Source organism: Micromys minutus (genome assembly GCF_963924665.1).
Source record: "Micromys minutus genome assembly, chromosome: X".
NCBI lineage: Eukaryota > Metazoa > Chordata > Mammalia > Rodentia > Muridae > Micromys > Micromys minutus.
In genome coordinates this window covers 64,379,384-64,406,264 of record NC_137970.1, presented here as the reverse complement: position 1 = coordinate 64,406,264, position 26,881 = coordinate 64,379,384, and the positions used below count along the sequence as shown (strand labels likewise).

The following is a 26,881-nucleotide window of genomic DNA, read 5'->3' as shown; positions in this document are numbered from 1 at the left end:
AGTATGAATATAACTATACTAGTTATGGAAGAAAGTGTATACATAATTAAAACAAAAATTCTCATTTACACAATTCTGTTTTTTTTTTCCTTTTTCTATTTTGTATATGTGTGTTGAGAAGAAAAACATCAGTCTAACTCTACTGGAAGCACTGATTTTGTCATTCTGGGTTTCTTTATCTTCCCCAGGTTTAGATTTTTTTCATTAACAATAATAATAACAACAATATCAATACATGTACACAATCTTATTTCAACAAAGTTTCAAACACCATCAATATTTTGAGGATTTTGTGCACCTGGTGAACCAGGATGCCTCAAATTCCTGGAACCACTAACAAATACAAAGAAGGAAAAGCAATTATACTAATTAATTTGAAATTTCACTAATTAAACTGAAGGTGTTGAAAGTTAAGTTATTCTATAAACCAGATCATATACAATCTACTGAGCTTCACAAGGAAAACAATATATTCTCAAAACGCTATTTAACCTGCCAGGCACACAAAGGAAAACTTTTATCAACATTCATTGGAAAACATTACTAATTAAATAATACATTTACCACAGTTTATTTTACATTTAAACACAATTTAATCATAAAATACATATCTTCAAGTTACACATTACAAAGTCTACATCTAATTTAACCAACACAAAATATTCTGGAACCCCCCAACCCAAACATTAATTAATACTTTAATTAGTATAATAGTGAAATAAGACATTTTCTTGATTTTGTTATGGCGGTAAATTAAATTTGTGATGTTTCTCTAGATTTGTGAAATGTGCACACAAAAGTTAATGGCCAGAAATTAATGTGTAGACAACAAATGGAACCTGATGTTTACTATGAATGCTACTGTATTCTTTGCTTATAATGTATTCTTTTCACATGTGAGATTTTGTTGTTCAGTGTGTTACTGGGGTATTTCTCATCCACCCCAAAAAGCAGTCATGAACCTTATTTCTCCCTCTGTACATATCCTTGAAATTCAGTGCTCTAATTCATTTGGTAGATTTAGATTTAAGACTCTTGAAAAGATCTTTCCAGACTTTCATCTAGTTTTCAGTAGTTTTCTTCAGTAAATTGAGCTAGATAGATTAAAAATAATCCCTTAGCCTTGTATCCTTAGTAAAGGATTTTATGTACAATTTTATTTGTTCTTTTTACTGGGCATTTGAAGTAACAGCCATTGGGCTGTCAAATCAATATTTAAATCATTTCAATAATATTTAGAAATAGTACTTCGCAGTAGTAGTTGTAAATTAGTAATTCATTGAACTTTTCTACCTTCTTTGTGGCTTTTATATACAAGTTCCATAATATAAATACCTGATTTGTATTGGGATATAGGCTTACCATGGAATATACAATAGTATTTCTGATGTACTTTACACTATACTACAAAAATATATAAATATAAAAAAAGCACAGGCCCATCTGGCTGATAGTTGCCTAATATGGGCATAGCTATTGCACTTCAGTGTCTCGAACTCTACTAAAGAGTAGAGAAATAGGTTGAAACCTAGATCTTTACAGTCTATATATGTTCTTTTTGAAAAAATGTATATACAAACTATATCAATATATTCTTGAAATAAAGGTAGAAAACATAAAAAACAGGGATAGAGACAAAAACTGTAAAAGATCATATTTACATCCCATACTTTACATTTTTGAAAGTAGAAATTTGGACAATAAGAAACTAAAGGCAACTATGATAAAGAGAAAGCAAAAGGTGAACAAAAATGCTATAGAACTGTGACATCTAATTTTATCTAAAATAATATCTACAAAAAAAATCTAAAGTCAAACATGGAAAAACAGAGAAAGAGAAACTAAAGGTAAACTTGGAAAATTGGATCTTGGCCAATTTCCCAATGACTACATTTTGAATCCACAAAAACCACAAATGAAGAAATCAGTAATATTGCACATGGTGGTAAAAAATAAAAAATTGTCAGTGTACATCAGAAATATTATATACTACATATGGATTTTGTCATGATAAGCCTTTCTATACATAGGAATATAAATTCTTTATTAACTGTTTTTGAAAAGTCATGGTCCAAATTAAATTGTTAATTTATTTCATCATCTTTTGACTAAGGGTCTAGCTCTAGACTTAATCTGGTATCTGTTTCTATTTACACAGCTATTTACAAACCTCGTAATTTGGAATGTTCTTTAAAATTGAATGTTAACATTTGATATATATCCTTTTTAAAAATGTGAAGTATCCATATAGGCTTTATAAGGGATGTTCCTCAATGATGGGAGAATCACCTCTTGTGGATCTGGCCTGTTGACCTGAAGTAAAGGTGGTCAAGGGAATGACTTTAATTGAGTCATCATCAGGATGACGTCTTTCAGCCATGGTGTAAAACTGAGCTCTTGAACTACCCTGTACTCCCTGATCAATAGGATGCAGTCCATCTGCTCCAGAACCCTGCACCAACCCTTGCTGTAAACCCATTGGTGGTTGTGCGTGAGTGCGATGGAGTGTGGCAGCCTGTGGCAGAGGTGGACTGCGGTGAATTACCACAGCCTGTACCAGAGTCGGGCTGTAGCAGACTGCAGAGGCCTGCGCTGGTGGTGGACTATGGCGGAGTACAGTAGCCTGAACTGGTGGAGGGCTGTGGCACAGTGCAATAGCCTGGGTCACAGGGGGACTGTGGCAGATAGCAACGGTCTGTGTCACTGGAGGGCTACAGCGACGAACTGATGAATGGGTCTTGGGTGGGCTGTGGCAGATAGCAGAGGTCTTTATCTGTGGAGGGCTGGGATTGGTCAGCGAAGCTGGCATCCAGCAGGAGTCAGAGTGTCCCAAGATGAGGCATTCTTGAGTGCAGGTGTCAGAGGCTTCTTCCACAGTTGGCTGTACTGTTATTTCTGCAGCTATCATGGTACAGAAAACAAAAAGAATTTTTTTTATTATTATCTACATAAAATAAGTCATATCTAACCAAAAAGTTGGCAGTCTGTTTAAATACATTGGAGACTTTCAGTTTTTTATAACTAGTGTCAAATTATCAGGAAACATTTCTAAAGTCACGTAAAGAGCAGGGAGGTGATAAATGGGTGGGGAAAAGGCATTGTAAGAAATGGAAAGATAAGAAATAGAATGAATATATTTGCAGATTACTTCTTTGACTATCAATTTGTATACATATTGGATGAGAAATCCAAATAGGAAAGGAATAAAAGTACATGAGTAAATTTTAAGGTGAAAAAAAGATGGGATTGCCAGTCTAGAACATAGGCAGGTTGAATTGCATATCCTTATGAAAAGACAAAAATTGTAGGGCTGCTAAACTGATTGATGCTTTTCAGGCCTTGGGAATGGATGAAATCTTGATTAACATAAGCAGAAGAAAGAAACTCTATTACTGATGCTTTCCCTATCCTAAGATGACAATAGATACATAAAACATTTTTTAGAGTACATGACACTATTCAGAATGAGTTTTATTATATATAAATATAGAAATAGCAACGAGTGTTCAACAAATATCAAGAGAATAAATGCTGTATAATTAATTTCTATTTGTTGCAGTGCAAAGTAGTTCTTTTGAAAACTTGTACTTTGTCATATTTTAACTTTCAAAATTTATTCTTTTGTGTAATGTTGTATACTTTCTGCATAAAACACATGTACATATGCAATTTGTGTAATAATTCACACATGTATGTGAGTAAGTTTGTAGTCATTCAATTCTATGCCAGGGCAAAAATGTCTCCTATTGCCCTGCAACTTAGTGTCTTAAGATAGGGTCTCTCATTGAATGGGCTTCTCTTTTTTTGACTGCCCAATGAACTCTTTGCATCAGCTGGAGCTTCAAGCATACATAGCATTTTGTTTGTTTCTCTGGTTTTTCTTTTGTTGTTAGTTTTTTAGGGGGCAGGATATGATTGCATAATGGGAACTTAATCTCAGTTGTTTTATTTTAATGAAATATTTCCTCAGTCTATGGAATATTTTAAATGTCAGCATCAGATTTAAAACATAACTTGGAAAGAGTTGAAAATATTAAAATTATTACTTACATGCAGAAGAAGCAGCAATTTTATAATACAGTCCCACAAAAGGACCATAGAATTAGTTTATATGCAAAGTGTATAACAGAATCTTTAGAGTTTTATAAGACTTTTAGTTTTCTTCATATATTTTAGTCCCACTCAAAGCATATAAGTGGAATGTTGATTTTATTTGTATGTTTAGTTGTGCAAAATATTGAATTAAAAGAGTAAAATCAAAGAATTTAAATTTTTAGATATAGAACTTGTCTACTATTGTCTCTTCATTTCCGTAATTTTTAGTTACAGCTATAGATTAATTGAGGCTAAGATATTTATACTAGATAATACTCATGAAAATAGTTAGATTTAAATAATATTTTATTATTAAATTCAAGAAAAATTGATAGCATTTAAATTAATAGATAAAATTTCATTATTTTTTTCTCATTTGTACATGTGTGCTTGCTGAATGACAGCATTCCTGATATTTCTGCACATGAATACTTTTGAAATAAAAACAACAGAGACTAAGGACCAGAGATATGGCTAAATGGGAAAAAATACTTGAGTTTAAATCCCCAGAAACCAAGAGATGTTGGGCATCAGCATGCATGTGTATAACCAGACTTCTCATCTAGCATGGAAGAGAGATAAGAGATTCCCCAGAAATTTTTCAGCCAACTACCCTGTTTTGTATCCAAAAACAAGTAGGCAAAAAATGGATGCTGTCTTAAGTAACATAGATTGCAAAGATCATCATAAAGTTTCAAGTTCCTATAAGTCTTCCCCATGTTATGAATCCCAACTAAATTCAAACAACTGGGATACAAAAAGAACTAATTCTAATCAATTCTCTCTCTCTCTCTCTCTCTCTCTCTCTCTCTCTCTCTCTCTCTCTCTCTCTCTCTCTCTCTCTCTCATGCACACACACACACAGGCACACACACACACACACACGCACACACACATACACACACACAATTCTTTTTCATTCAGAGAATCCTTTAGAACAAGACCTTGAGATTAACATTTATATACTTCACAGTTTTAAAAATATCTACCTAAGAAGTACATTTCCATCAAACTGATAATCCTTTGAAATGTGGACCCAACCTATACTCCAGAAGGTCTTTGCACATAAAAATGAAACTTCATGGTTTCATATTACATTACAATTTTTTTTGGGGGGGTGGGAGTTGTTTTCGTTTGATTTTATATAGGAAGATTTTTTTTTCACTTCCAATCATAATAGATTGTATTATTGGATAAAATTTATTTGTTAAATGTTGGCTTTTTTATAGTTTAATATATGTAATTCTAATCCCTTTTGGCATTCATAATTTTTGATGTTACCTTCTTATGTAAAACAATCTAGAATAGCCTAATACAGAAGTCTAAATCAAGAATTGCTTTGTATTAAGTTGGATGTTTATGTGCATTATCTTATCTTAAGACCCGACTGAGAGTACCATGCCAAGGATTTACATTCTAAACTCTATATTAATAAAGCACTAGCATGCATATATTAGTTTATTGTTTGACAAAAATCGAACAAACAAGCAAACAAACAAATTAAAAAGACCTCAAAACACAGCTTTACAATGGAGAAAAGAAAGTATCTTCAACAATCAGTGTACATTAATTATAAATTGCTGGATAACCAGAAGAAATCCAAAGATAAATACAAGGCGCACCCCAAGAAGAACGCTTTAATCTAACTGAGTAGAAATATAGAAATTGGGAGTGAATGAAAGGAGAGTGGGTAGGGAGGGAGTAGGAGAGTTCAAGTCTAGGAAGTAGCTAGGAGAGAGAGCTGTAATTGATATGGGTGTTGAATTCATCTCTGAGATGATATAAAACCCACGGTATGTAAACTTCCAGGAATCTATGAGGATAAACCTAGCTAAGAATACTAGCAGTAGAATATATGAAATTAAATGGCCAATTCCTATAACCTGGCAAGACGTCTAATGGAGGGATAAGTACACCAACCCAGATACAAAATCTTTAACCCACAATTTGTTTTCTACTTTCAAGATATGTAAAAATAAAGACAGCACAGAAATTCTTGGAATACCTACCCAATTACTGGATCAATATGAGCCCTATGCAATGAGAGAGACCTCACCCTTGAAACAATTAATTATATTCTCCTATTGTTGCCTAAAAAAAGTCCTCTGAGAGGTTTCACCCAGAAGCTGATGAAAACAGATGCAGAGACACACAGTCAGACATAAGGCAAAGCTTGAAGAATTTTGTGGAAGAGGCAAGGAAGGAATTAAGGAGCCAAAAAGATCAGAAGTTCAGCACACTAAAACCATATGGAATCAACTAAGCTGGAAATGTAGAGGATCACAGAGACTGAACCACTAATAAAGGAACATGGATAGCTTTGACCTACTCAATATACAAACCTGTAACATATATGCATGTTGGTCTTCATATGGATCCCCAAATAACAGTACATAAAACTGACTCTTACTCTGCTGCCTGCCTTGGGATTCCTTTCTCCTAACTTGGATGCCTTGTCTAGCCTAGACAGAGTAGGAGAAGAAGCACCTAGTCTTATTGGAACTTGATAAGCCAAGGCAGGTTGATATCTATGGGAGGCCACATCATCTAAAATGTGAAAGGGAAGGAGAATGCAGAGAGGGAAGAAGAGAGAATGGGACTTGGAAGAGAGAATAGAGGGACGCTCTGATCAGGATGTAAAGTAAATAAATAAATAAATAATTTAATGAAGAATTTGTGAATCTATGCACTAACAACGTCAGCTGTTTTTTGTATTTCTATTATATATATATATATATATATATATATATATATATATATATATATATACATACATATAGCTGTGTATACATATTACTTATGTGTGTTTGCATGTGATGATGAGGAACACAATGATGATGAGGAAGATGATGATGATCACGATAAAGAGGCTATCGTTTGAGTGTTAGATATGGAAGGATATGGAGGCACTGGTCTTGGAAAGACATAAGGGAACTAAAGAGAAAAAAAGTGATGCCATTACATTTTAATTTAAAATTACAATGTCTTAAATTAACAAAACTTCTAAAAATTTCCCTAAGCAATAATAAAATATTTCCCCTTATTTCATTATATAACAATAAATAAAAATACAATTCAGTTCTAATGAATTTTTTTCATTTTGGATGTAATATTTTTTTAAAAAATCAAAGCCTGTTTGTGTGGTTTTCCATATTCTTCATTTAAATGATAAATATTAAAATATTTAGAAAACAAAGATTTTGAAAACTATTAGTTATCCTCTACAAGAATGTCAAATCATAGCAGAGCTAATAAATGTCATTTTTTGTGCTAAATTTGATGCTGAGGTTCCATAACACTTGCATATCTTTCTAAATTACATAAATTATTTTTAGTTAAATGTACTTAAACTTGATAATTTACAATATGTGGATGAAAAAATCTTAATCTAAACTGAAATGAGTTTGATAATAAATTTAGCAATTTATTTACTGTCGAGGTTAAAGAAAGCACTCTAAGTAAATATATTTCGAACAAATGAGCCAAACGGAAATATAGTTATTTTTATGTACTTCTATGTGAATTGATGGTGCTTAAATATTATTTAAAATATATATTCCTTAGTGATCACTGTAGTCTCTTATAATATTATTGATATCATTTAATTCGTTTAACAATCTGTTTTCCTATGAGGAGTTGAGGGACTGGCACAGATTAACTCAGAACAAGTTAAAAATAATATGCTTTACATATTGGTGGGGTTTAAATTAATTACATTTAAAACAACATCCTCAGAGGGATTCTGAAACTCATTAATAACACTTAACATTTATGAAGTGAACAAACATTCCCCTTAGGAAACTATATTTTCCTACTACAGCATCCAAATACACAGTGGATATTACAGAAAATTTCTGTAGGAAAATTATGGTTTATTAGTATAGTTGAGCATTTCGTAATGTTGAATGAAAGAACTTCAAGCAAAGTTATAGTTAAAATTATAATCAAATGTTATGCCAAAATGTACATCAGTGCAATATAGTTAAGAGCCGACAGGTGAACATTAGGATAATAAAAATACAAAATCATAAGAGATAGATTTAGAAAAGTTTACTTTAATATTTCTCATAGAAAAATATTTATAAATGAACTGATATTATCCTTGCTTGTGGAGTATTAGTGAAAAAAATGACAGCATATTGAAATATAGCACAATAAAATGAAGGATACTGTCAGAATATAATTCTTCTGTTTTGACCCAAAGAGGAAATGTGCGTTTACTATGCTAAATTCACGTGAACAATACTTTTCTTTCTTTTAAAATATGAATTACTTATGTAAATTTTAAATTGCTATATAAAAACAATCTACTAACTTTATATTTAACTTGCATATATAGAGCATGTGATTCAAAAAGCAGAAGGAAAAATCCCTTTCTTTAGAACTCTGATGTCAAATTTATAGATCTGATTAAATATGTTTAGTATGTTCCCTATGATCCTCAAACCTTTATGAATATGAGGACAAATATATATCCTGTAACCATTCTACTGCCATCTGCAAACAATTAAATGTTTTTTTGGATATTTCATGTTACACTGTCTTACTGAATACAGCTGTCATGTAGAAACCGATTAATGTTTGAAGGAGAAATCTCATGAAAAAGAATGAGATATATTTTTAAAATTTCTTCTCTTTTTTCTTTATCTTGTTCTTCCTGAGGCATCCCTACTGCACAACTGGATGTTTCAAAGCTATATTTTAGATAAATATCAGATTATAACTCATATTATAATTTTGACAAGAATCCAGTTTTCAAGCATTCATTTTACTTTCCTAAGACAATATCTAAGCCATATGGAGTTCAAACATTTTATCAACACAATAGAGCTTGATTAACTATGAGACAAATGAATAGTAGAAGATTTTTAAATACTCAAACTACATTTTAATCTCTTTAGATTTGTGTGGTTGGAAATTTAATTATTGACATTGTATGTAATGTGTGTAATGATTAATTTGATTTTTATATAAAAAATTAACCCACATAGCTAAAGATTCACTGAACTCAATATCAAGAGTGGTGTTCTTTTGCAATAAGATTTCTCTAATACCTATTAGTATTTCTGGAGAACAAGTTCAGTCATTAAGAAAATATTTATTTTAAAGCAGCCATAATAATAAACACATAGCGCCATAATTTACTTTAAAATGAATTGGTACATTGAACAATATTCATATGTGACACAAGCCCTAAGTAAAAAAGTTTATTTAATTTAAGAAAGATCAAGTCACATCTATACTATAGAGATCTGAATGGACTCCTAAGGACCATGTAGTTATGAGCTCCAGCCTTAACTTCATTGATTCTTCCCTTCTCCCACTTTTCATTTTTCAGGCATAAGAAAACTGGATTCCTATATCAAATATTTCCCCAAATTACATACACAGATGTGACAGTAGTGATGAAGTCTGACTATAGCATGGAGTGTCAAAAGTAATGTTCAAGATAAATATGTGTCTGTATATTAATTAGCACAGAATTTTCTATAGGAATAGAAAAATTACTAACATAATCAAATTATTATTTTTTTACTGAAAAAGATAAAAAATTATTTTATTTTATTTTAATTGAAGAACTTTATTAAGAAAACAAAGATAAATGTACAAAATTTAAGCATTTTTGCATAAAAGTATATGAATACATTTTTGTCATTGCTTGGCTTATTTTTTATAAGGTTTGACAATGTGCATTAAGATCTTACTAGTTACAATGAGCATAAAGTACATGTAAAACAGGATGTAACCTGGAATTAGTCAGGGTTTTTTTCTTGGTGTGTAAGGAGTAAATATAATGTTTTTTTTTTCTTTTTTCCTTCAACTTCACACAGTCTCTGAGTTGTTTCTGGGGTGTTCAGAACTTTCTGGGGTTAGTATTCAATTGTCATTGACTGCATATTATGTCTGTTCTTTTGTGACCGGGTTATCTTGCTCAGGATGATATTCTCTAGATGTATCCATTTTCTGAAGAATTTCATAAGGTCTTTTTTTCTGATTGTTGAGTAGTACTCCATTGTATAAATGTACCACAAATGGGACTTAATGAGATTGCAAAGTTTCTGTAAGGCTAAGGACATTGTCAAGAAAACAAAACAGCAGCCAACAGAATGGGAAAAGATCTTTACCAACTCCACATCAGATAGAGGTCTAATATCTAAGGTATACAAAGAACACAAAAAGATAGACACCAGAGAATCAAATAACTCTATTAAAAATGGGGTACAGAGCTAAACAAAACTTTCTCAGTTGAGGAATATCGAATGGCTGAGAAATATCTGAGTAAGTACTCAACATCCTTAGCCATCAGGGAAATGCAAATCAGAACAACCCTGAGATTCCACCTCACACCAGTCAGATTGGCCAAGATCCAAAACTCAGATGACAACAGATGCTGGCGAGGTTGCGGAGAAAGAGGAACCCTTCTCCACTGTTGGTGGGGTTGCAAACTAATACAACCACTCTGGAAATCAGTCTGGCGATACCTCAGAAAATTGGACATAATACTACCTGAAGACCCAGCTATTCCACTTCTGGGCATATACCCCAGAGACACCTTAGTACACAACAAAGATATGTGCACCACAATGTTCATAGCAGCTCTATTTATAATAGCCAGAAGCTGGAAAGAACCCAGATGTCCTTCAGAAGATGAATGGATACAAAAATCGTGGTACATTTACACAATGGAATACTACTCAGCCACCAGAAACAATGACTTAATCAAATTCTTAAGAAAATGGCTGCATCTAGAGAATATCATTCTGAGTGAGATAACCCAGTCACAAATGTACAGACATAATATGCAGTCACTGATAGTGGGATGCTAACCCCAGAGGCTCGCACTGCCGCAGAAACAACTCACAGACTGTATGAAGTCAAAGAAATAAAGAAAACAAAACAAAACAAAACAAAAAAATCTTTACACAACAAGAAAACTTTGACTATTTCCATGTTACATTTTGTTTTACATGTACTTTATGCTCATTGTAACTATTAAATTTTCAATGCATACTATCAAACCTTTAAAAAAATCAAGTACTGACTAAAAAATATATTCATTTAGTTTTATGTAAAAAATATTTTAAAATCTGAAAAAAAGTACTGACAAAAATGTATTGTATAATTTTATGCAAAAATGCTTAAAATCTGTACATTTATCTTTGTTTTGTAAAATAAAGTTGTTTAAAAAAAACAAAGAATTCTTAACTGATGAATATTGAATAACTGAGAAGCACCTAAAGAAATGCTCCACATCTCTAGTCATCAGGGAAATGCAAATCAACCCACCTTAAGATTCTACATCACACCAATCAGAATGGCTCAGATCAAAGTCTCAGGTGACAGCAGATTCTGGTGAGGATGTAGAGAAAGAACACTCCTCCATTTTGGTGGGATTGCAAGCTGGTACAAACACTCTGGAAATCAGTCTGTTGGTTCCTTGAAAAATATCATATCGTACTACCTGAGGACTACAACTGGGCATATACCCAAAGAAGCTCCAACATCTAACAAGGACACATGTTCCACTATGCTTATAGCAGTCATATTTATAATATCCAGAATCTGGAAAGAACCCAGATGTCCTTTGACAGAGGAATGGATACAGAAAATGTGATACATTTACCCAATAAAGCACTATTAAGCTATTAAAAACAATTACTTCATGAAATTCACCGGTAAATGGATAGAACTAGAAAATATCTTCCTGAGTGAGCTAACCTAGTCACAAAAGAGCACACATGACATAAACTCACTGATAAATGTATATTTTTCCAAAAGCTTAGAATACTCAAGAAACAATTCACAGACCACATGAAGCTCAAGAAGAAGGAAAACCAAAATGTAGATGCTTCAGTCATTCCTAGAAGGAAAAACGAAATGCTCATAAAAGAAAATACAGACAAATAGTGGAGCATGGACTGAAGAAAGGATCATCCAGAGACTGCCTCACTTTGGGATCCATCTCATATGCAGTAGCTAAACCCAATCAATGTTGCTGATGTCAAGAAGTACTTGCTGACAGGAGCCTGATATGGATGTTTCCTGAGAGGCTTTGCCAGAGCCATACTGATACGGATGAGGATACTTACAGTTAACCATAGGACTGAGCATGGGGACTCCACTGGAGGAGTTAAGAGTACAGTCTGAAGGAGATGAAAGGGTTTGCAACTCCATAGGGGGGGAAAACAATATCAACCAACCCCTCCCCCTACAGAGCTCCCCCCTAGATCTCCCAAGGACTACATCACTAACCAATGAGTACACATGGAGAGACCCATGACTCTAGCTACATATGTGGCAGAGAATGACATTATCTGGTAAAAATAGGAGGAGAAGCCTTTGGTCCTGTGATGGCTCATTTCCCCAGTGTAGGAGAATGCCAGCATGATGAGTTGGGAGTTGGTGTTTATGAGTGGCAACATCTTCAGAGAAGCAGGGAGAGGATGGAGGTTACATGGGATAGGGGGATAAAATTTAAAATGTAAATACATAAAATATCCAAAAAAATAGAACCCTGAAAGCTCCCAGGGACTAAACCACCAACCATGAGTGCACATGGAAGGATCCATAACTCCAGCATCTTATGTAGCAGAAGAATGCCTTATCTGGCATCAGTAAGAGTGGAGGCCTTTGGCCCTGTGCAGAGCCAATTCCCCAATATAGGAGAATGATAGGGCAGTGAGGCCGAAGAAGGTTAGTGGGTGAGTGGGGGAGCTCCCTTACTGAAGCAGGGGGAAGGGTGATGGAATGAGGATTATGGAAGGAAAAGCAGAAGGGGGATTACATTTTAAATGAAAATAAAGAAAAATCTCAATAGATTCCCGCAAGAAATATCTTAAAAGCATAACTAAAATTTTGATTTTTTTCTCACTTCATCAAACCCCAATAACTACACCAATTAACTTGGCTCTCTGTTATAATCAGGGAAGTAATGAAGGTATTTTATATTTCTGGGTCTTGTTTTAATGTAAACCCTCAAAATAAACAGCATTTATCTTACAAAAATTAAGATTCAATTAAAAAACAAAAACAACAAAAAGTAACCATTTCTCCCCAAAATAACTTAGAGACCAATAGTCTGATCACTTAATAATTTCATTGAAATTTTCGTTTCTGCCTTAAGAAAAAAGTAACATCTCCATTTGCAATATAGGAGGACAGTTAATAGCTTCAGAAATTTAGTTCCCAGGACCGATAAAAATGCTTTCAGTACTCAGAAGTGAGACTTCTTTTCTCAAAGAAAAAAAGAAGCCTGTTTACTGTAACTTTCTGCATTATGATGAAAATAATTTAGGTGTTATTTCTATTCTATAAAGGTTACTTTAGGTGGTATTTGCAGTTTGGATAAAGATCCTTGCCTTTTAAATCCTACATTTACTTCAGTATAAGAATTTCAAAATTTTAAATGATACACATGAATTGTACTTAACATCATTACAAATGACCTTACTTTGCATTTAAACTAAATTTGCCTTTAGAGTAAGAAAATGTTAATTTTAACCAAGACAGCCTGCATAAAATAGGATAAACTTTTATTATTGTGATGGTTGATATATATTCATCGAAAAACTACTCATGTTTGTCAGAATTTGTGGATTTAAGTATCATATCCATGGCATTGTACATGTTCAGCATGTATGTTCTTTACCTCTCCCTCTCCCTTCTCCCTCCCCCTCCCTCTCCTCTCCCCCACACACAGCACACAAAGAGTGACAAACATACACACACACACACACACAGAAACATACACACACACACATATATTATTTATTGCTCTCAGTTCTCATATAAGCAAAATATAATGCACAAGCAGAAAAAATTATTTATGATTTTTAGTAAGAGACTTCTAAATGAAATGACTTGTCAACTTTATTTGTTAAACTTGTATACAGTATGTGCTCATTACCTACTTATTTGCATTAGACTATGAAAAACTACTTTCTTATTCTTTTTCTTGTTGTTTTTGGGACTAATACACTATCTAGGACAACACACGTGCAAGTGCCTCCCATCTGTCTTCCACACCTAGTCTCTCAAAATGAGCTAAACCATATTACAAAAGTCAATGGTTTTATTTTACTATTATTTTTTACAGAAGGAAGTGTTTATTTAGGCTCATATTTCCAGATGAGAGTCCATGTCAGGATAGCATAGCAGCAAGAAACAGGTTTGACAACAAGAACAGGAAGCTGAGAGCTCCCATCTTGAATAGTAAGCATTTAAATAGAGAAAGTAAACAAGAAGTGGTGCAGGACAATAAATAATCAAAGTATTTAATTTGTTAAATAAAGACTTGATTTAACAAAATACTAATTTATGCAGCATTTAATATTTAGTTGCTTAATTTGATGTATCCTAGATAAAACCATAATACAAAGATGTATAACTAGAACTAAACTAACCATAATACATATGTCAAAATTATAAACTTTTATTCAAACTCCTCTGACCAATAACAGCCATAAATACAAATGGAACATTTACTTATAAGACTCATTTTGTGATCCATTCAGTATATATGCCTGGGAATGAAGCAGGAAGACAAAATCTGCATCTATAAAGGCTCTAACTGACTTTGATCCATTTTATAAGTGTCAGCTATGTTTTTATTACCTATTATTCAATTAAAATGCAAATGTTAAGGAAGGCCATGAAAGGAATGAGATCTATGCATTTATTACTTGTCCTCTATCTTTACTTACTTCCCAATCTGCCTTCTCCTAAAATAAAATGTGTATATCTAGTTGACTCATTATAGCCTGATGCTCTAGCAGAATGTATTCATAAAAAGTGATCTGACTTTAAAAAATAGACTTAGATTCTGACAAGGAATAATTTATTATGACTATGAATAAACTTTCCACCAACTGGGCTCTTTCACAGTTGGAAAATCAGAAAGTTTTGCTGAAGTACTGTGTAATAGGGGCAGTTAGAAATTGGTGTAGAAATAAAGTTAAAATCTGAATTTTATTGCACGTTAGAATTTTTCCCTTCTTAGCATGAAGTTATCATGATGATAAAGGTGACTGCCTTAATTAAACATAAGACAAAGTTGTTAGCATATGTCAATGGAACAATTTGATCAAAAGTGAGTCATTTTAGCTGCTCAAATTGCATTGATATACAAGAAGTTGGTGTATGTGAATAAATTAGAACAGGCAAGTGATTATTGTTAATCATCTTTGTTGTATCATGACTTAATATTTAAAATTTCTTTCAACAAGCATGGATTTAAGAAGTCTGTGAATTAATAGATTATTAGCTGAGTTTTAGAGTAAATTTATAGGTAATTATATATTTAAATCATATTGAAAAAAGTCATTTATTCATTTTATAAGGACAACATTTAATTGAGACTGGCTTACAGGTTGAGAGATTAAGTTCATTATCATCAAGGCTAGAAGAAGGCAGCATCCAGTCAGGCATAGTGCAGGAGAAGCTGACAGTTCTATGTCTTCATCTGAAGGTTGCTAGCAGAAAGTTCCTTTCTACTTCCAGGAAGATAGGACTAGGGTATTAAAGCCAAGACTGTCAGTGACACACCTACTCAAACAAGGCCACACCTACTCGAACAGTAGGCCACCTTCTTATAGTGCTACTCCCTGACCTGAGCATATACAAACCATCACACAGGTGAGAAAGCCATGAGGATCAAACCAGTAAATAGTATTCATCTATAGTAGGGGTTCTCAACCTGTGAGTTATGACCTCTTTGGTGGGAGCATATTGGATATCCTACTTCTTATCTATTTACAGTATAATTCATAACAATAGCAAACTTATAGTTATGAAGTAGCAATGAAAATAATTTTATGGTTGAGGTGAGCACAACTGCATGTATTAAAGAGTCTGAGCATTAGGAATGTTGAGAACCACTGCTCTATAGCTTTGACTTCAGTTCCTGCCTGAACTTTATTTCATTCATTTATATATAATTAAAATCATGGTATTAAACATAATGAAAAAACAGTCCATGAAACTGAGTTCACTAGTGTTTTATTATTTGTGCAGAATTTAAATTATTAGCACTAGAATCAAAATGACATAAAACATATAAAACACATAATATATTATAAAATGTTTTAATGGAAAAAGTTAAAATAGTCTTAATTTACTGCAATTGTGGATGTTCCTAATTTTTTTAATTTATCACATCATATATTAGTACATACTACTTACTTAGCTCTTTTGCTTAACTCATCTATTTCACAGTAACTTTATTATCTAATACATTCCTTATTAAAATTTATGTACGCCCTTTTCTTTCTCCTATCACCATGTGCACTACACTACTCCTGTTTCATTTTCTCACCATGTCTTCTCACAAGACTTTCATAGTCAAGTGATTTCTGGCTGATGAACAAAAGAAAGATCTTCTTCTTGAGTAGATTTGGATGAAAAATGGTAACAAAATCAGGTACAACTCTAACAGAAGACACTGGAGGAGAACAGGGGTAAGTCTAAAAATTTACACAATGGCAATACTGATGGTTTATACTGAATATTGGTCATCAATCATTCATACTAAATGGGTTTCATCATTTTAACCTGGCGACTTGCTTGTGTCTCAATCAGGGTGTTCATCCAGTAATAAAATTTAGAACCTTTAAAAAATATATGCATGAATGGATGCATATTTGTATTTATTTATTAACTTATATGTATATGTATCTATGGATTGATGAGTGAGTATGTACATTCAAAGCTCCATGTGTGGAGGTCAAAGGGCAACTAATAGGAATTAGATTTTTCATTTACTCAGTAGGTTCCTGTTATCAAACCCAGGTCATCTGTCTTCTATGCAAGCAAATTCATGAGTCACTTCACTTGCCCTGATATATTTTTATGTACTGTATCCACATATCAATTTTTCTAATTGTGTATATATATACATATATATAATATTTTTTAAATGATACATATTTTATGTATCCATAAAATAAATGATTTTCTATAGTTGGTAGCTCACAGGAAAACGAGCAAAGAGGAATCAACTACATTTAAAATATAATAAATGAACAGAATTTCATGGTGTAAACGAACCGCATTTTGCCAGGGTCCAGTCACAGTGTGAGGAGGCTCGTGAAAAAGTATGGAATAGGAGCAGGGTTGATTCAATAATGACTCGGAGTCAGTAGTAAGTATAAGCTGTCATTTAAGGTACTCTCTTTGTTCCCTGAATATTCTCATCTTTCTTCCTTCTCCTTTCTAACCAAAGAGCCTGAACCCAGTTTTTTTTTTTTTTTTTAAATTACAACATGAGGCTTTAATCATTGTTACTGATTTTCAACAAATTATCAACTTACATAAATTTTGAGTCCTGGAACAATAGTTTGAACTCCCTTCTTTAAAGCACAAACTAGAAACAGTAAAAGTACATTTCAAATATACTTAAAAAATGTACATTTTAAATGTACTTTTAAAAATACATTTTAAACAACCTGTTCTTCACAGGTACCTGGGCAGTTTCTTAGTACAGCAAACAGCAGTCTTTAGAAACTATTCTCATGCAAAAGAGAAAGACTACAGACTACTAAAATTTAAAATGATTCCTTACAACATTTTAAAATTTATGTAAGTAATACAGTTAGCTCTCTCTAATTTCTTTCCAGGCATCAACATCTCAAATTCTTCAAGTAGCTAGGAGAAGAAAGTACTAACTTGTATATGCCTCTATGTTGTCTTTTAATTCTCTAATCTTTATTTCTTTGTCCTAGCAATTCCATAACATTATGTACTCTCTTTTTAATACTATTTGTTATATAAATTACTATTTTTCGACATATACCCTTTCTTCTTGAGACCATTTTGACTCTCTATACTTGATGTCCTTAAGTTCACCCAGGCTAATTAATGCAGCAGTCATTGGACCAGAGGGAAATATATCTCTTCATGATTCTAAATTCAAGGCCAAGTCTGAGTATTCCTAGAGATATCATGTAGACTTTTATAACTCTTGCGGTTATGTTGTTTAGAATCTTTTCCACAGCCCCAAAGGCCAAACAGAATATCTGTTCCTCATCTTCCACAGCCTCATGATCAACTCTATTTGTCATTCCTGAGAACCATATCTGTTCCATTTATTATAGAATAATTAGATATGAGTAATGTGGGAAGAATATTTGCCAGAAGAAATATTGAAAGTAATGTAGTAAAGACAGCAGGTCACATTCAGTCAGGGTAATAGGAATCATCAGCACATGTGGTAATCATGGGCATAAAATCACCAGGGGCAGGATCTGTGTCATACATCCCCTTACACATCCATGACAGATTTAGCAACATTTTCTGTATCTTTTCTTCGGTTACAAAACATCTAGATTGTTTCTGCCTTCTGGCTTTTATAAATAAGGCTGCTATGAACACTATGGAGCATGTGTCCACAAGGTATGGTGGAGCATCTTTTGGGTGTATGACAGTAGCTGTATAGCTGGATCTTCAGAACAATAGTGATAAAAACTACATGATATTGGTAGAGTCAGATAGGTGGATCAATAATATAGAATTGAAATCCCAGAAAAAAAACCCACACACCTATGGAGACTTGAACTGCAATTTAATCCGTGTTTATCACCTTGCAAAGAACTCAAGTCCAAGTAAATCAAGGACCTCAACATAAAATCAGAAACACTGAACCTAACAGAAGGGAAAGTGGGAAACCAGAATCATCAATGTTTCATACTCTGGACCTGATAAAACTAAAAGTCTCTTGAGAAGAAAAGAACACTGACCATAGGAAAAAAACAGCAACCTACAGATTGGGAAAAGAATGTCAGTAAACTTGCAGAGATAGAAGACTAATATCCAAAGTATATAAATGAGAAATTGTTTCCTTTTTTATTTTGGGCACAAAGAGGTTTAGTTATGTTAGTATGATGTGAGCCACCATAAAATACCTTAAATATTAAGCATCACCTGATGTGATACATCCTTCTAAAATGAAAGGTACAGATTCACCATGCCTAAAAGCTTGTTGTAATACTCTGTTATTTCTAGCAGTTATTTAGAAGAATAAGATAACAGAGAGAAGTTTATTTTAAAGAAATCCAAATACATTGGGTGTGAGCAGAATTATACATGATTAAAAATATTAGGCCATAATTATTGATCTCCATTTAATTAATGTTCAATAAACATGAAGAATATTGATGATGTTTAACCTTCAAAAGTCATTGATAGAAATGAAACCATTTTTTCATATTCATTTTTTATGGCTTTTTTATGAGTTAGTGGATTCTGTTGATTTGAAAATTGTTCTAATATTTCATTTATAACTGTGAAGCATCTTGATATTATGTAAGTGATTTTTATTTCTATGCAATTATTTACCTGTAGGAAGAATTTAAATTAAAGCTAGAAAAAATTATTAAAATATAACTTTTGCATAGTTGTATAATATCTATGATATACAATTGCATAATTCTAACATTATTGGCATAATTCGAATAGTGAGTATAGAAATTTTGAGAAGAAAAACATGCTTTTTTATTTTTCATTTTTTAAATTGTATTGGATACTTTCTTTTTTTCTTTTTTATCATTTTTATTAGATACTCTGTATTCACATTTGAGATGCTATCCCTTTACTCCATCCTGTCCCACCGCCTCCTTCTCCAGTTGCATTCACAAAGGTGCACTTCCTTCTGGTCCATCTCTCCACCCCATTCCCTTGTCCTTCCCCTTCATTTGGAGAACTTGCCCTCTCTGGAACAAAAGAAAAAAAATTCTCACATTGATGCCAGAAACTGCTATCTTCAGCTACATATGCAAATGGATCAACAGGTCTCTCAAAGTGTGCACAAAGGTTGGTATTTTACTCCATAGGAGTTTTGGAAGGTTTGGTGGTTGATAATGTTATCTTCCCATCAGCTTTCAACCCCTTTCCACTCCTTAGGTTCTTTCTTCAGCACTCTCATTGCTATCCCCAAGTTCAGACTGATGGTTAGCTGAAAACATGTTCAGCTGTATCTATATGACCCTAGCATAGTCCCTGAGGGGGCATTTCTGTCTGTTTTGTTTTTTGTTTTTTGAAAAATTTTGAGAAATTATTGGATTTGAAAATTTCCTGGACACCTACATGAACCATAAGAGAAAATGGTTTTGTATTCCAGATTTTTGAAAGATGAAATTTTATGCTGAAGAACTATTATGTCTTATGAAGAATAACCCATTGCAGGGCCATTGATAATGCAATTTGTTGAATGACTTTATTCATCATTATAAAATGAAGTATCTAGAAAGGTTTTTCTCAAGAGAGCAAAATGATATTTTCTTTATTACATATTAGAGAAGATCATGCATTTTTTTATTACAGTTACATTGAACTTTGTAATCTTGATACTTGAGAGACTCACCAGAAATGTAAATGAAAATATAAAAAGATACACATTAAATAAATGACTGTGTTTTCTACTTTTATAGAATACAATGTCTCATATTTTCATACCACAGGAGATTGTCATCCATTTTATATATTTTACTTCAAATCACTTTATTCCTCTAATTAAAATTAAATGAAAGAAGATTAAAAAATTTATTATTGGTCCTATCAATCTTTTGGATTTACTATGAATACTTAAGGTAAAGGATGATACCATTACTTTATTTTAGTTGTTTTATAGTGCATTAATATTTTAAGTTATAAATAGTATAACAACTCTCTATATAATAGTCATACAAAGAACTTTTCCAAATTGATGGAAATCACTGGAATAATGATTTGCCTTTTCTGGGACAGACAACTCGCAGGAGCTTCTTTGCAGTCCAATGATCAAATATGTATTATTGCTAGAAAACTGGTAGTTAATGAGTTCAAAATGAATATTAAAATATCTATTAGGCAAAGTACAATTCTATTGCATGGAAGTTAAATCACACACTAATTGAGTTATTTTCTATTAAATTCAACCAAATAGATATTTAATTATAATTATGTAGTTAGTCTACATTATATAATAATTATATGAAAAATACTTGAAATACGCTGGGCATGGTGGTGTATGCCTTAATCGCAGAATTAAAGGAAGAGGCATGTTAATCTGTGCAGAGAGAGTTCCTGTATAGTTGGGAATACCTGGAGAAACTCTTGTTTTGAGAAAGGAGGATTTTGAGCCTAGAGTGTGTGAGTCAGAAATGATGTAAATACAATAGTCATACATGCAATTATAAAAAACAAATCTAGAGAAAATGTTCATTTATTCTCTTGTCTGTGTTAGTCCTATAATTCAAGTTTTTGTCCTTTGAAACTTGAGACAATTACTTGCTGTTCATGAAGAAAAGCAAAAGTGTTTCTACTCATTTTCAATTAATCCATGAGAAATAATTTTTGAAGTTTATAAGTTCATTCATTTATTTCTAACTGAAAATCTGTATTTTGGTAGTCATGATAGTGTCTGACAAGTAATTCTGCACCTTCCCACACACAGCTTCTGAGACCAGTATAGAATTTCTCTTTCTTTAAACTGCTTCTTAGGGACTTCAGGCTTAATCATGTGATTTGCTTTGCGTTGTTAATTAGAATAGGTAATCATGAGGATCCATCCCACTTCTCCCTCATTCTTGGCTTTATTGGCTCATACACTTTAATAAAACATATATCAGCATACATCATTGAACACAGTCTATATATGAGATTTTTATAACTGATCTAATTAACTATCTTCTATAGGGGCCAGTTTTTCTCTTTGATTGGAATTATGTCAAAGTTGAGTCCTAGGATCATCTGGAACTAAGCAGCTTTTTTCTGTCTTATAAAGTACGCCAATGATGTGGGGCACTTAAAACAAAAGCGTAAACAAAAGAAGAAAAAAAGTTCCAACCCCCCCCCCAAAAAAAAACCCACCATTTTTGAAGGAACAAATATCTAGTTTGCAACTATTGTATCAAAAATCAAAGAAGCAAAGTACCTAACATTTCATATCGAATTTCTCATAAGGAAATGTATATTATCCTACCTAAAATTTTGGTCATTGAGCATTTTTCCTAATTTTTATAATTAGATAGTTACATATAGTATATGTTACATTCATAAGTTATTGTATTAAAATACTGATTTAATTGAAAATACTTGAATTTGATTATGGTTATATTTTCAAAACTTGTAAAGCAGCATAATTCTTCTCCTGGCTTCCACAAATCATAAAAAGTTCTTACTACATAATAGGCTTTATGTAATGAAACTAGCAAACAATGATGATCAGTTTGAAGAAGTATACAATAATATTTAAGAGATGCCCATTTAGGATGATCCTACTTCATGTTGAAATCTAGCTTAGAAATTATTTCTAGAAAAATAATTTCTCTCTATTTCAACATTATTTTTCAAACAATGAGAAACTTCTAAAATGCTAAAATTTTATATTCATTACTTTATTTAAATATTTTATTAAGTTCATTTTAAACCTTTTGTCTATCTTCATACATGTTTCATTGCAGAGAACACCAAATTCATAAATCAACACTACATTAATTATTAGTGTATTTGACATATAATCATTTGTTTCAGAAACTGAAAGAAAGATAGATCTTCCCTAAATTTGACAAATAGAGCACAGTATCTTAAGCTTCTTAAGAGAAAGCAAGTGTACTAGGCTAACTCAGTACGCATGTTTTACAGGAATTTAATATTGATATATTCCTTTTCTTTCAGTTGGCTACTTGGGGACAACAAGCCATATATTAAGAGGTGATCTTTATTCATCTATCAAATCTAAAATAGAAACATAGGAAACATCATCTCAAAAGATTAAAAGTTCATCACAATATTCTATTTGATTATTATATGTTATTTTCATAAATTTCCTTGTAGTAGACGTTAGTTTCCCTAGTGTCTACTTTCCTCTTGTAATATGTTAATATGAATGTTGAGGTGGATCTGCAGTATTATTACTAAACCATTACTGTAATGTGACTTAAAATCTCATTTATCCTTATAACACCAATGAAAGATAGGTATTATATTATCTACATTAGTGAAATTAATGAGCTGAAAGATAGTTTCATTTCTAGTCCCTCAGGCACACTGAAAGGCCACAAGCTTTCAGGATTTTTTCTCTGAATAAGATAATTGACTTTATTTTTATGACACTATGAGACTCTCATGAAATCAAAAAGAGCTCATACCTAAGCAAGATTATATAAATGGGTCAGTCATTTAATATTTTGTGTCAACTTCTCTAAGCATAAAATACTGTAGAAATTGAATGTTTTCATTCTAAGTATAACTACTGGCCTGCTTAAATAATGGAAGCATAAAGCCGTCCTCTTAAATTTATCATAGACTTTGACCAAATTTTATAGCCTGATATATAATGCATTTATGTTTGGAAAGTTGATTAGAAAATTATTTTAAGAGGATATATTACTTAAACTAGGAAATGTGTAAAACATATTCCCATATATTTTTGATTCCATTGAAAAAGAGATTTAATAATTTTTCTTATAGGAAGTCATATTCACTTATGACTTGTATTTAATTTTGATATCTAGCATATTTTTAAAATAAAGTGAAATATGAATATTCTGCTAAAATAATACATTTGGTATGCTTGATAATACCTATGTATATTTAATACCTCTCTGTGTTTCTTAGTATGCTGGACATAAAGTTTTATTTACCAAGTCAATTAAAATTCAAGACACTATGTTTCATGCTAAATGCTTAGCAGAAACCTTAGAGGAATTGATAGACTATGTGTATTTTGGAATGCACTTTTTATAAATAAGTGCTTTAAATTGATTTTCCTTTTACTCTAGAAAGTCTTTCCATTACTTGTGTTTTGATACAGAAGTGTTTTTTTTTTTTTTTTTTTTTTTCTTTTTCAGTATAAATGAAATAACTGGAAAGATGCCGCAGTCACTTGAGAATTAAAGCACAAATGATACATTTTTCCAACATACACTTTAGGGCAGACTGGTATTTTTTGCATGGGTATTACCTTGCATTTAGAAAAAAAAAGGCTTGGAGTTTTGTTTATAATCTTGTGTATAAGTCTGATGACTCCTGATTAATACAATTCTTTCAAGTGAAATTTTTAAATAATTTTATTCATATTTAGATTTTATTTGAATTGGTGTTTTACTTCCATATCTGTGTGCTGGTGTTGGATTCCCTGAAACTAACATTAAAGACAATAGAGAATTGCCATGTGGGTGCTGGGAATTTGACCTGTGTCTTCTAGAAGAACAGTCAGTATTCTTAATGTCTACACCATCCCTCTGGATTTTCAAAAGTGATGTAAAAAGATAGCTTGAGCTAAATACAAGAACTTGGCTAAAATATTTATCAAGCATGTAATACCATGTTCCAGTTTTAAAATGTAAATGACAAAAACATTATTTATAGAGCATTTAAATTTGGTATGGTTGTATTGTATTATATTGCATTGTATTATAGTGTATTATTGTTCCTTAAATGCTCATTTTTCTTTCAAAGAATGACCAAAATGATATGGGTAGGGATGTCTGGAGGTAATGGGAGGAGGGGGAGACCATAATTAGAATGTATCATATGAAAAGGCCTAATTTCAATTTTTTTTTAAAGTACAGAAAGTCTATGGATCATTATTTTAACTTACCAAGAAGTCATGCTATCTTTAAAAAGATCACAGGTGATAAATAATTAGATGGAATATGCAAAACCTGCTGACTGCTAGCAATGCTCTTCTGAAAATAATTCTTCTAATTTGACATTAAGGTAACTCTTAATTTTTTTGATTATTTTATTAATTTATATTTTGAATGTTAACTCCCTTCCTGATTTCCCCTCTGCAAACCTTCATCCTATCCCCTTCCCACTACTTTTAGGAGGGTGCTTCTCATGCACCCAGCCACTCCTGTCTCACTGCCATAGAATTACCCTAAACTGGGGCATTGAGCCTCCACAGGACCAAAGGCCTCCCCCTCCCATTGATGCCAGATATAAAAAGTCATTTGCTGCATGATTGTGCATGCCTACATATGCTTTATGGAAATGCAGACATGGATGAGTTACACAAAAAGAACATAGTTTAACATGTAATGCTGAACAGTTTACTCTTACCTTTAATAGTATAGCCTACAGAATGGGGAAAGTTTTAGTATTCCTTCTTCTTGAGCTTCAAGTGTTCTATGGATTGTAACTTAGATTTATCGGGCATCAGTGGGAATAGAGACCCTTAGTCTTCTGAGGGATTGATGACCCAGTGTAAAGGAATATCAGGGCAAGGAGATCAGAGAGAGTAGGTAGAGGGGAACTCTCATAGAGGCAGGGGAAGTGGAACTGGGATAGGGGAATTTTGGAGTGGAAACCAGGAAAAGCCATAACATTTGAAATGTAAGTAAAGAATATATCCAATTTTAAAAAAAATGAGAATTCTTAATTCTTAGTAGAGAAATTTAAAATGGCTGAGAAACATTTAACAAAATGTTCAACATTCCTAGCCATCAGAGAAATGCAAATCAAAATTATTCAAATTCTGTTACACTTGTCATAATGTCTAAGATATAAAACACAAGTGATAGTTCATGCTGACAAGAATGTGGAGTAAAGGGAATGCTCCTGTATTGCTGGTAGGTGTGAGTACTTGTTTAGTCACAATGGAAATCAATAAAATTAATGTCTCAGAAAATTGGGAATCAACCTACCTCAAGACCCAGATATACCACTCTTGGGGAATTACAAAAAGAACATTCTACATTAGGACAAGGACACTTGCTCAACTATGTTTATTGGAGCTTTCTTTATTCATGATAATCAGAAACTGGAAGCAACCCAGATGTTCAACTAAAGCATAGAGAAAAAAATGTGTTTCATTTACAGAATGGAATATCACTTAGCTATTATAAAAAGGGGTATTATGACTTTGCAGGAAACTAGATGTAACTAGAAAATATCATCTTACATGAGGTAACTCAGATCCAAAAGCATGCATTGTATGTCTTCACTTACAAGTGGACATTAGCTACAAAATACAGGGTATATATGATACACTCTCTAAAGACCCAAAGAAGTCAAATAACAAGGAGCATTCAAGGGAAGATGCCTAGATCTAGCTCAGAAGAGGAAGTGAAATAGACATCAGGGGTGAATGGAGAAAGCAAACTGAGTAGGAAATGTGATGGGTGTTGATTGGGGTTTGTCTGGTGCTTCTATGTATGCAAATGCTAAATACTGCCCCCCCCCCAGTTCTGGTTGACTCCAATGTAGATATTCCTACATACACCTAGTGATGCTGCATAACTTTTTCCCCCAAGTGAATTTGTCAATAAAGGGCAAAAGCCAGCTATTGGACAGTAGATAGTAACATATTCAGTTCCCTAGCTGAGGATTTTAGGTAGAAACAAGGGAAGAGGACAGGGGGAGGTGGAAGACCAAAGGAGAAGGGGGTTACTATGAAAGGAGATGTACCATTAGTATGTGGCCAGGAGAATCAATTAAAAGAGACATGTGTCTGAGATGTATATTATGAGAATAGTTCTTGTAAATAAAATACTGTGATTTTGTGTCTTTTGTATGTGCGAGCTAGAATTTATGTTTTCATTTACAGATGGAAAGAGGAATGGGTCAGAAAAACCAGGTGTTCAGTTGTAGGGAGAGCCTGGAAGAAAGATATAAAATATGTGACAGGCTGGGGAGGGCATCTCTAGAACATGCCAGAGACCTGAGATGGGGTAGGTTCCAGGAAGTCTATAGGGTAACTCTAGCTGAGACTCCCAACAATGAAGTGGCCACCTCTTGTAGTCAGGCAGGACTCCCATTGGAGGGGTACACATACCAACTAACCTATAAAACCTGTGAGCCAAAATGT

At 32.7% G+C, this 26,881-nt stretch overlaps 1 protein-coding gene across 6 annotated transcripts in view; it reads right to left on the bottom strand.

The window, feature by feature from the left end:
- Positions 1-2,254: 2,254 nt before the first annotated feature.
- PCDH11X (protocadherin 11 X-linked) overlaps positions 2,255-26,881 on the bottom strand; it is a gene marked incomplete at both ends in the record, with an annotated part of 509,350 nt that continues 484,723 nt past the window's right edge. For 5 of the 6 annotated variants that reach the window (XM_080909518.1, XM_080909519.1, XM_080909520.1 and 2 more), the window contains one exon: positions 2,255-2,901. In XM_080909518.1, the coding sequence (XP_080765644.1) occupies positions 2,255-2,901 (647 nt within the window). The remainder of the gene's footprint in view (positions 2,902-26,881) is intronic. The other variant, XM_080909523.1, reaches the window with a different exon arrangement.